A 10808-nucleotide genomic window follows, 5' to 3' on the forward strand; every position below is an offset into this window, starting at 1 on the left:
TCAAAAGGTGTTATTGTTAGGTCATTCTCAGTGGGAGGTACTCCCTCCATCCCACATTATATGGGACTGGGCACTATTCATCCAAAATAAGGAGGCTGGCAAAAGACACATGTACCCCTCATTTACTTATGGCTGGTTTGGTTTGAGGCCTAAATTGGCCTTACCAATATTTGTCAACTTCAATAGTGTTTATTGTCTATTTGGTTTGGAGCTAAATTTTGGCATGCCTAAGAAAATATGCCATTTCAACAGTTAATTTAGGCTATTTTGGCTTCAATCCAAACACAATTTTACCTTTACCAAAATTAGCCATGCCAAAAGTTGACAAAATGTGACATTGATAAAAATTGGTAATGCCAATTTAGACCACAAACCAAACCAGTCCTTAGTACTGGGCATTAGTAGTGAGAGAATATTTGGGTTTACAAGCTTGCCAGCAAATGATTGGCACAAAGACAGAGTAAGCATTTCTCAGTATACAATGACATTAATGCACATGTTGACAAGAGTCAATTAAATTGATACTCCTACTTGTGAGGCTTATCCCATATAGTTCACTGGCTAGAACGTTGCTGCAAATTTCATGTCCAGTACCACACCAATCAATGGCTACATCCAAGTCATACCCACGCTAGCTTCCAAATCTTGCATTGCGTTGCTGCGGTGTCAAAATCAAACAATCCAAAGCGTAAACTGACATCCAATGCAAAGTCCAAAACAAACACAGGTACTACCAACAACATGGAAATGGAAGCATACACATCGAACTCGGCTACGCTGTATATATATACATGGACGTTGAACTCAACGAAGGCGACGGCGGCGTGCGTGGCGGCCCGGCCGAACAAGAGAAGTGTGTTCTCCCGCTCCCTCACCACCTCGATTCGCTTCCCCGGCGGTGCCCCCACCGCACGGGCCAGGTTGGGCACCGGTGGCGGTGGCGCATGGGCCAGGTTGGCCGCCGCCCTTGGCCGCCACCGTTGGCTGCCGCACCACCGGCGTTGGCGTCGACGGATGGGAGGTGGAAGGGAAGGAGCTCGGATGGATGGGGGGAGGTGGAAGAAGATGCGGGTGGGAGGGAGGCGCTGATGGAGGGGATAGAGAAAAGGCAAAGAAAATCGGGAGGGGAACAAGCGGTGGTCGATGGGTGACTCGGTGAGAGGATAAGGTAGGGACAAATTCCACCGACAGCTCTCTGTTCGCATTAGTACTCTCCCTGCCCGATGTCTGTTTGTATTAGTACTCTACCTACCTGATCCCTTATATTTTGAGACACGCTTTTAACCCCTAATCCCATATAATATGGGACTGAGGAAGTATCATTTGCATGTTTCCAGTAGTGCCACATAAGCAACAAAGCATTTAATTGAGAATTAAAATAGCTCATACGATACATGTGGTTTTGTTTTTGTTGTTTCGTAGGTAGAACATGCAAGAGAAACTGTATTGGAAACAGTGTAGATAAGATTTCATCAAGATGAAACTTATTTTATCTCTCACTTTATTAATTTCTTGCCGCATCATAAAAAATACTAGCACGACACCCTATTTAATTAAGGCCGGCCAATCAAACTGTGACTTGATATCTGTGTCTTGGGCCCACCAGAATAAAAGATTAAAAATTATTCTCATTAGAGTAACTTTTAGACATGCATGCAACCATTGATCAACACAGATCAACACCCCAAAAGAGAAAGGATTTGATTGTTAGAGTTTATATGCATGGTATATTTGGTTTCAGCTCATGGACGAGATGCGGTGGTGCAAATGGAGCAAAAGGGTTCATGAACAAGTCAGAAGACCAAGCAGAGCTGCATGCATGTGGAGTGGTGCAAGACGATCGAGGTCCAAGTTAGCCAGGTGAATCAGTTGAAGCAGTAGATATGTATGCAAGATTAGTTAAGACAAATGCGCCTGTGGTTAGTTGCATGTATTGCATGCTGCTTGAACGTTTCCAACACGTGGCGTGAGTCTCGGTTGAGTGATTTCGCCGGCTGTTAGTTCTGTAATTTGAGTCTATATATATAAAGAGAAGAAAATGATGCTAGTAGCTTGTGGTCTGCATAAACGAAAACCGCACCTGTGTTGCCGTGGTTTTTGCATTTAAGCGTGCGGCACACCAGAGAGCTTGAGTGTTTGTGATAAACACCTACAGAATGAAAGGAGAGATTCCTAATATATATTGATTGACATAATTTGGTACCAGATGCATGATGAAATTAACATAGGTGGGCGTCTTAGGGATCTATATGTGAAAATTATGATTTTTATAGGTATTTGCTTATTGGCGATCCATCTGCAAAAGGCATTTTGGCGGCTTGGAATAACTATTTTCGTTGTAGTGGATATTTCCATTACATCCTCCTAATTATATTGGTGAGTTCAATAAAAATTTCTATTATGAAATAAGAAATCCTGACCCATATATGTATCATTTAGCATTTCCACGATAATCAGTGGTTGCATATCTGCTTGAACATGAAATTTTACTGATTAAAAAACTCATTCCAAAAAGGCTAATTAAGATGAGTGGACTATATATATACATATTTGGAGATCGAATATCCACATAGAAATTTATAGTTAATTAGCACCTATTAGCGAATGCATGCATCGTATTGCCAAATTCATACCGGCAGCTAAATTCATCATCAATTAAGCAAGGGAATTCGGAATTCAAACAGGGTCAGGAATTAAACAAAAATTAAAATTAAAATCTTGAGAGAAACACTTTGAAAAAACCACGTTATCCCGTCCTTTTTCCAAAGTCTGATTCTCCTCGACCATACCCAACACGAGGCAGAAAGAGTATATTTTTCCAAGAGACCGTAATCCCATCACGATCAATTACTGTTTAATAGCAGTAGCCTATACACTAGTTGAAGTTAACGTGCATAGCGGCATGTTGCATACATTTGCTTTTGTGGACAAATCTTTTGCGTTGGTTGGGAATCTTCCCTTCTAGCGCGAAAAAAACGGAGCAACTCATTAGCACATAAATAGTATTATTTATTAAAACTAACTTGAAAAATAGATTAATATAATTTTTTAAAGTAACTTTTTATAGTTTTTTTTAAATAATACACCGTTTAACAGTTTGAAAACCGTGCATATCGAAAACGAGACAGAGAAGACGGGGACAATCGGAAGACAGACAGACGAACGCAGCCAGTGTCAATATATGCAATACCTGTCTCTTTCGCTCTATCGAAAACGTAATTAAACCATTAAGCAGCTACGACTCTTTGACTTTTTTTTCCTTAGAAAAAAATCAATAAGTTGAACATTGTATTTTCAACGGTACGTTAAATTGCTCATTAATTAATTGCACGGGCCAGTACGTATATTTGAAGATGTATACACTATACAGTGCATCGTACAGTAATTTGACTTTTACGTTATTAGCGCATGGGATTTTTGGATTTATAGGTTGATGCTAATTAATCCCTCAGTCAGTCTAGTGCAGTTTTGCATTGTTCATGTTCAACGTATGACCGTTCATCCTATTTAAAAATTTTTATGATTAATATTTTTTTATTATTAGATGATAAAACATGAACATTATTTTATGCGTGACTAATTTTATATTTTTTTTTATAAATTTTTCAAATAAGACGGACAGTCAAACATTAGAAATGGATACCCAGGGCTGCATTTATTTTAGAATGAAGGTAGTAATTAAATTGATGGGCTTACTAATCTTGATCGTATCAAAGGGCGATATATCATATCGAGCCTGTTGTTGGAGATGAAAAATCAATATATCTCTAACTTTGCTCCATGTTTGTTTATTTTGGCCAATAATGCCCGCCTAATAGATGCAAGCCACTAATTTGAATACTGGAGTAGAACTGAAGACAAAGAAAATTTGAATTTCCGTGGCAGTTGTACAAGTCCCGGTCAAATCAAATCAAATCAGTATGTACTTAATTACCTGCAAGTTGAAGTAAAAAATTTGCATGCGTTAGGTTATCTTGCAATTAACTTATCAAGGATATTGTAATTAAGTTGTTTATCTTGGCAAGTAAACACAGCAGTAGCTTTGTCTCAAGTGTCAACCTTTTATTGCACAAGTCAAGTGAAGTGATGGACTGATGGTAGGAAACACCAAAGCATGCATGATCCACGGAAGAAACCTGATGTTAATTATAGGAAAAAAAATACGAATTAGTTTTGTAATGAATTTTGGATACAGAAGCTTGGCCCCATGATAGGACAAATTGCCAGTACAACAGTTGGAGCGTTGAAAACGTTATTCCCTAGTTTTGTGCAACAAGAAACAAGAAGAATTACAATTATGTTGGAAGTTAAATACACCTATGTTTCCAACAACAATGTTGGCTATGCCACAAGTGCGACAATTTTATTTATAATATTGATGAGCCAATTAAACGTAGTAAGTAGGGATAAAAATGGGTCGGCGTCTTCCTTTTTAATTCGTAAGTTGAATTCGACATATATAGATACAGACGTATTATTTTAGTTTAGAAAAATGGTGTCGAGTCGGAGCCAAGACGGATTGAAAATGGAATTAAAAATTGCTGGATATTACTGGTCTAAAGACTATAGGAAGTGCAGATCCATTATTTGAAAAAAAAAGTAGTTCTCTCCTGGCCTCTAGGCTCCAGCAACGAGCAGAGTAGCAACTCAAACTGCAGACCAATGGGTGTCATGGCGATAGATCAAAGCCCGTAAAACATTCTAGAGAAGACAGATTTTTTAATTGTATGCCATATTGATATATCACGTCCAATTACTAAACCACCCCTTTTTAGTACAATTTAGAGCGCACTCACCACCATGTGTAAGCACATGCATGTCCTCTACATACTCTTGAAATAGAGGCATCGAAATCTTATAGAGTATGGTGGACATGCTAAATCACCTACTGAGTACATAATCATAAAATTGGTGGACACTAGTGCTAGATCTAGAATCTGAATCCATTTATGTTAGGTGCCATATCTTGTCGACCAGCTTCTGAATCTATGCTACAATAATTATTTTTATAAGGGACATGGAAGTAACGAACCTTCTGGAGTTGATTTTGTGAAAAATTTTGAACTCTAGAATTGGGTAAAATTCAGAACGGAGGGAGTATGTAAGAAATACGATAAAAAGTGTTAAAAACAACCAACGAGAATAGAAACAAGTCAGTTCAGATCTTGGGAGTTAAATAGACCTATGTCTCAATAGTGTTGATCATGCCACAGGAGCACCAATTTTATTTATACAATATTAGTGAGCCTATTAAGAGTGACAAGTAGGGATGAAAATGAAATGGACTTTATGGTCGTACCATATCTCACGCCTCCATTTTTCCGGAACTTGAATTTGAAACCGCTGACGATACAACACATATATAGATGCGAATATATTGCTTTAGTTTAGGAAAATGGTGTGAAGCCGAAGTTGCGATAGATCGAAAACGGAATTAAAAATTGTTGGATATTACTGGTGTATAGACTTGGAGAACGCAAATCCATTATTAGAAAAAAGAGTAGCCCTGTCTCCAGCAATGAGCAGAGTAGCAACTCAAAGTGTAAACCAATGATAAATGGTCTTATGCTTGGGGTAATGATAAGTTCTCCTCTCAGAAAGTTTATGCTATAAACTTTAAACTTCATGCATGTGCAGGCCCCTGCCTATTTAAAATGGATCTAGAAGAGTAATTGTACTATGAAAGTTCAGGTTTTTGGTTGGCTTCTATTGATTGATAGGTTAAACACTTGTGATATGCTTGATAGAAAGTCTTGTGCCCCTGATGGAAGTGATTTAACCTGTGTGTTATGTTCATCTAGAGAAAGAGAAACCCTTCAACACCTTTTTTCAGTACAGAGTGTTGGGCGCAGTTTGGTATAGTCTGTAATCTCTCTTTGTCCTTTGAGAATATGTTGAACCATGCAAGGAGCTCTTATCGATCTTCGCACTTCTTAGAGAAAGTTTTATATGCAGCTTGGAACATCTAGAAGCAACGAAATGGATTTATTTTTTATAATGCTTTGCCTTCTGTTCCCTCTTGGATGGCATTCTTTAAGAATGATCTATCCCTTCTTGTTTTTTGCTTAAAATTAGATGAGAGATCAACTTTAATCTCCTGGTTAAACCAATTGTAATACTATTTTTTATATCTTAATAATATCCTTTAACTGTGGGGGCTTCCCCTACAGTTCTTTCCTAAAAAAAAAGGTGTAAACCAATGGATTTCATGGCGATAGTCCAAAGCATGTAAAGATATTTAGAGAAGAAGACAAACTTTTTTAAGTGTGTGCCATATTGGCATATCACATCCTATGTATCACCAAACCATCCGTTTTTAGAGTACTACAATTTAGTGCACACCCAACACTGCGTAAGCATATGCATGTTCTTTACATAAGCTTGAAGTATCATCGGAGGCATCAAAATCTTGTAGAGCTCAGGCATATGCATATCCACTTAGCATGTATTTGGTTTAAGGGTTGAGATGGATCGGATTGGGTTGAACTTATGTTTCAGCATATTTGACTAGAGAACATGTGGGATGGGATGGTCTCTGATAGGGAATATTCCTCTGGTGAACCAATCCAACCCATTATTTTTTCTTGCTGACATGTTGACCATCTCTTAGCATGTGTTTGGTTTAAGGGTTGGGATGGATCGGATTGTGTTGAACCTATTTTTCAGTGTGTTTGGTTGGAGGACAGATGGAACATGATGATTGCTAAAAGGGAATATTCCACTAAGATCTGAGTTCATCTTGTTCCTCAAAACCGGCAAACCAATCCAAACCTTTTTTTTCTCTTGCTGACATGCGGGCCATCTCTTAAAAAGTACGATCACCCTATCCCATATGCCAAACGAATAGATAAGACCATTTCATCTCAAAAACAGGGATAAGTCCAACCCATCTCAGCTCATTCTCAAACCAAACACATGCAGTACACACGTAGTCCTAAAATTGGTGGATACTAATGTCAAATCATCAATAAATACCACCCCTAGGAGTACGGTTTTTCTCCTTTTTTTTAAAAAAAATGTTTTGCTCCTCGAAGTAATGACACGTGTTTCTATAGCGCTAGTCTAGAATTAAACCCTATTGGGTTGAGTGCTATCTCTGGCCAACCAGCTTCTGATCCAATGCTATAATCATTTTTTAACCACATAAAGATTCAACAAGTGGAATATAATATGTCACCTATTGTCATCGTTCTAGCAACGGTGGAATAGAACATTTCATAATAATGGAAATAGTTTCAACTTCTACATTAAATATGCATTTGGACATTACTTATTATGTAACTGTAACACAACATTGCTAAATGAAGAAAATGCGACATCAAACATAGCTTGAAAATCGTCACAAGATCAGTTCGGAATAAGTTTGCACAAATCCTACTACAAAATTTCCATCCATGCACAACAAATGCGCATGTGTATGACTACTGTCTCAAGATTGCGACGCACCATGATGGTATCCTACCATGTTTGGGGAGCTTAAGATTTTGAGAAACAGTTGGTAAGAATCTGGAGAATTTGGGAAACTCAGCTTCTGGCTTCTAGTTCAATTTCTGGATTCTACAACTATAACTTCTCAGAATCTGGATAAAAATTTGGACTGTTTTGGGGGGCTTCTAGCAACTGGAAATTCCAGGAGAAGTCATGGGCCTGTTTGGTACAACTCCAACTCCTAAATTTAGCTCCAGGAGTTGGGTCTGGAGTGGAGTTGTGGAGCTGCGTAAACCCAGCTCCACAACTCTAGTTCATTTTGTGAGAGAGTTCCACCCAGCTCCACTCCCAGTTTTGGTGGAGCTGAAACTGTTTGGCTGAGCTCTAGGAGGGGTGGAGCTGGAGCTGGAGCTGTGCCAAACAAGCCCTGCCAGAAACTCTCCCAAACACAATGCATCTCAACTTCTGCGATCCATCAGAGATATCATCGTGACCTGAAGATCAGTCATGTACAGGTGAACCATTTTATCCTTAGCCTGCATACTGTTCTTCAGTGCTGAGGTCTTCACTATTGCTGCATACTGTGTGCCCATGTCTGATGATTGTGATTCATCTAGCTCTGTTCCCATGGTTTCCCCATGTAGTCATGCCCCTTTGTGAGAAATATAAATGGAGCACAGAGGGTACCATGGATGTTACAACTCTTCCTCACAAACTTCAGAGTTCAGAATAAAGCTGGGGAATACCATGGTTATGTCCCTGAACACAAAGTGAACAATTTAGGCATCAGAATTACAAATTTTATGGGTTTGTTCACTTTGATGCCAAAATTAACCCTTCCAAATTTTGGCAATACCAAAATTTGGCCAAGTTTGGTAGGGTAGAAAAGTGTGTGGGTGTTGTTTGGTTTGTTACTATGCTAAATATTCTTGTATAGTGTTATGTCGAGAGGTTTCTAGAAAATCACCAAAATTTTGGCATGGTAAGGTATGGTGGAGTATTTGGGATGTACTTAGACTGCTACCTTGCCAAAATTTGACAATGCTAAATTTGATATGGTTGAAAATGGTAACAAACTGAACAGCCCCTATATTTAGTGATAAAGTGATGTAAAACAGTAAAACGTAATTGGAGTGAAACCTGAAACTTGTAGACAGACTTACTTTAGGTATGGAAGAGTCATGTTCTTCAGCAAAGCCGGGTTTTTACTCGCAAACGTTTTCCATTCATCGGGGTCGATCTTCCCGTCATCGTTTAAGTCTGCTTGCTTGAACGTCTGTAAAAGCTCAAGTTAGCATAAAGGTTAATGATATGATTTATTCATGAAAGCAGTGGCAACTTTGTGAAAGAAATGAACTGAAATCTGCTAAAAAATGCCTGGGAAATAGAAAAACTGAAGGTAGTATTTAATCTGAATGCACTTAACCTGATCCACGATTTGTTCTACAGCTTCTTCAGATAGGAATAGATCTGATTCATTCAGAAGAGCAAGCACCATTTCGTGCAACTGCTTGATTCATAAGAAAGAAAAATAGTTTCAGTAACTCCAGGACTGTCAGTTAAAACGGTAAGACGGTATGCATATTATTTTCCAACGGTACACATACAAATTTCCAGTTTTTCACACTCAGCCAGTTTGAATTGAGGCTTCTTATGGATATGTAAGGATTTATTTAAATTAAATATCAACTGGATTCAACAAATATTTGGAAACACACCATTTATGTTTCTTTGATGGTATAGATGTGTACCGTCACCATCAGTTCTGTAGACTATTAATGCATGGAAATTACTATATGTTGAATCATTTCTACACAGTATATGGGTAGCATGTTTGATTTATGGAACTAAAAAGATGATAAGTAATTCTAATTTCTAAAATGCATACCTCTTCACGTTCAATGCATCCAGTTCCTCTCAGGTCATACAACCTAAATGCAACTACAAAAAAGAATACTGTCAAATACCAAAATGGCATAAACAGAAGGTAGTTATTAAAGAAAACAAAATCAAGATGGTTAAATTGACCATATATAATGAGAAAGAGCTGGAACTCCTTACAGGCAATCTTGTCTCCCAAAGGCGTTTCCGGGTGAAAAATGCTGAGGGATCGAACGAACTCCCCGAAATCGATAACACCGTTGCGCTTCAGATCAAAGAGATCAAATATCTGCACTTGTGGTGAAACACTGTCAGCATTTTCACATAAGAACAGGTTCTACAATTCAGCCAAACATATGTAGAACTGTGCTTCTTCAGATAATGCCTTTTTGCACCAATACATCATGGTCTATATGTTGAAATAAAATCCACTGATGAAATGGACTGGGTATCACTGCTACTGACCCGATTGGCGAAAAGGTTCTTCTTGTTGCTGTTCCTGAAGAGAGCTAGCTGGAACTCCTCCTGTACATGGAAAGGGCCGTTTGCAATTGACATATTTTTCATCAGAATTTCAGAGCTACATGGTCAATCTCACAAGTTTGAGCAGATTTTTTAAGCAAGTACCTTGTGAATGAGACCATCTCTGAATATGGAATGGCTTATCTTCTTGAACAGCTCAAAGAGGGCCTCCACTTCACTCACTGAAACTGCAAGAAGAATAGCAATAAATTACAATTATTATTATTCAGGGTTTTTCCAAAAGAGAACCTGTAAATATTTTTCCATGGTGTATCCAGTGAATCAAATCCTACATGTAGTCTCTTTGGCCAGAATAGCAGGATCCTCATGTTGTGCAGCTCTTTTGAACTGCTTTGATGATACACAGCCCATTTTATACAAACCACGCCCTTAATTTCCTGTAGTTACAAACTTTCACTGCATAAAGTGATAGATGGAACCTAAAACAAAATGGAGAAAGGCATTGCTGGCATCAACACAAGAAAAAGTGAAGCCACATGCAAAAACAAAACAGCTTCAGAAACACAGAAGAATCTAACCTGGGAAACAAATACAAATTCAGATCTTGTTTTCAGTACTGAAGTTCAACAAGAGGATGACTATCTAGTAGCTACAGAGACAGCTCTGTACCTACTGTCTTTCAAGCTTAATGCAGAATTGCAGATACAATGGACAGAGGGTAGAAGAAGAGGAGGAAGATGCTACTATATGTGCATATATATAATTCATCTGCACATCAATCTGTCGTAACAAGAGTTGACCCTACAGGCTCCTTGCAACATCAATGTAATGTTTTATTGTTCATTTCATCATCGATCTGTCACTGTTTCTGAAGAGTTAAAAATGCTGAGATTAAATTAACCAAGGCTATTCTAGTATAGTTTACAATTGTGTCTTGGGCTCTTGGCCTATATGGAGAAATATACGAATTAACTAATGAGCCATATGCTCGAGGATTCTTTATGTTAATGTCAAGT

The 10808-nt window shown here is 38.3% G+C and overlaps 1 protein-coding gene and 1 long non-coding RNA gene across 2 annotated transcripts; one reads left to right on the top strand and one right to left on the bottom strand.

The window, feature by feature from the left end:
• The first annotated feature begins 343 nt into the window (after positions 1-343).
• LOC136355374 (uncharacterized) lies at positions 344-2050 on the top strand. The gene is made up of 2 exons (XR_010739591.1): positions 344-1168; positions 1742-2050. It is a non-coding gene; the product is annotated as an uncharacterized lncRNA (long non-coding RNA).
• Positions 2051-7325: 5275 nt separating this feature from the next.
• LOC107276173 (calcineurin B-like protein 8) lies at positions 7326-10508 on the bottom strand. Its single transcript, XM_015768498.3, has 9 exons — positions 10371-10508; positions 10125-10271; positions 9937-10019; positions 9775-9834; positions 9490-9598; positions 9317-9369; positions 8855-8935; positions 8592-8704; positions 7326-8187 (listed from the first exon to the last, which is right to left on the bottom strand). The coding sequence occupies exons 2-9, from the start codon at positions 10201-10203 to the stop codon at positions 8124-8126; spliced, it is 642 nt and encodes a 213-aa protein (XP_015623984.1). The 5' UTR covers positions 10204-10271; positions 10371-10508; the 3' UTR covers positions 7326-8123.
• Between the last annotated feature and the right edge of the window lie 300 nt (positions 10509-10808).

Source organism: Oryza sativa, chromosome 2 (assembly GCF_034140825.1).
Source record: "Oryza sativa Japonica Group chromosome 2, ASM3414082v1".
In the NCBI taxonomy this organism is placed as follows: domain Eukaryota; kingdom Viridiplantae; phylum Streptophyta; class Magnoliopsida; order Poales; family Poaceae; genus Oryza; species Oryza sativa.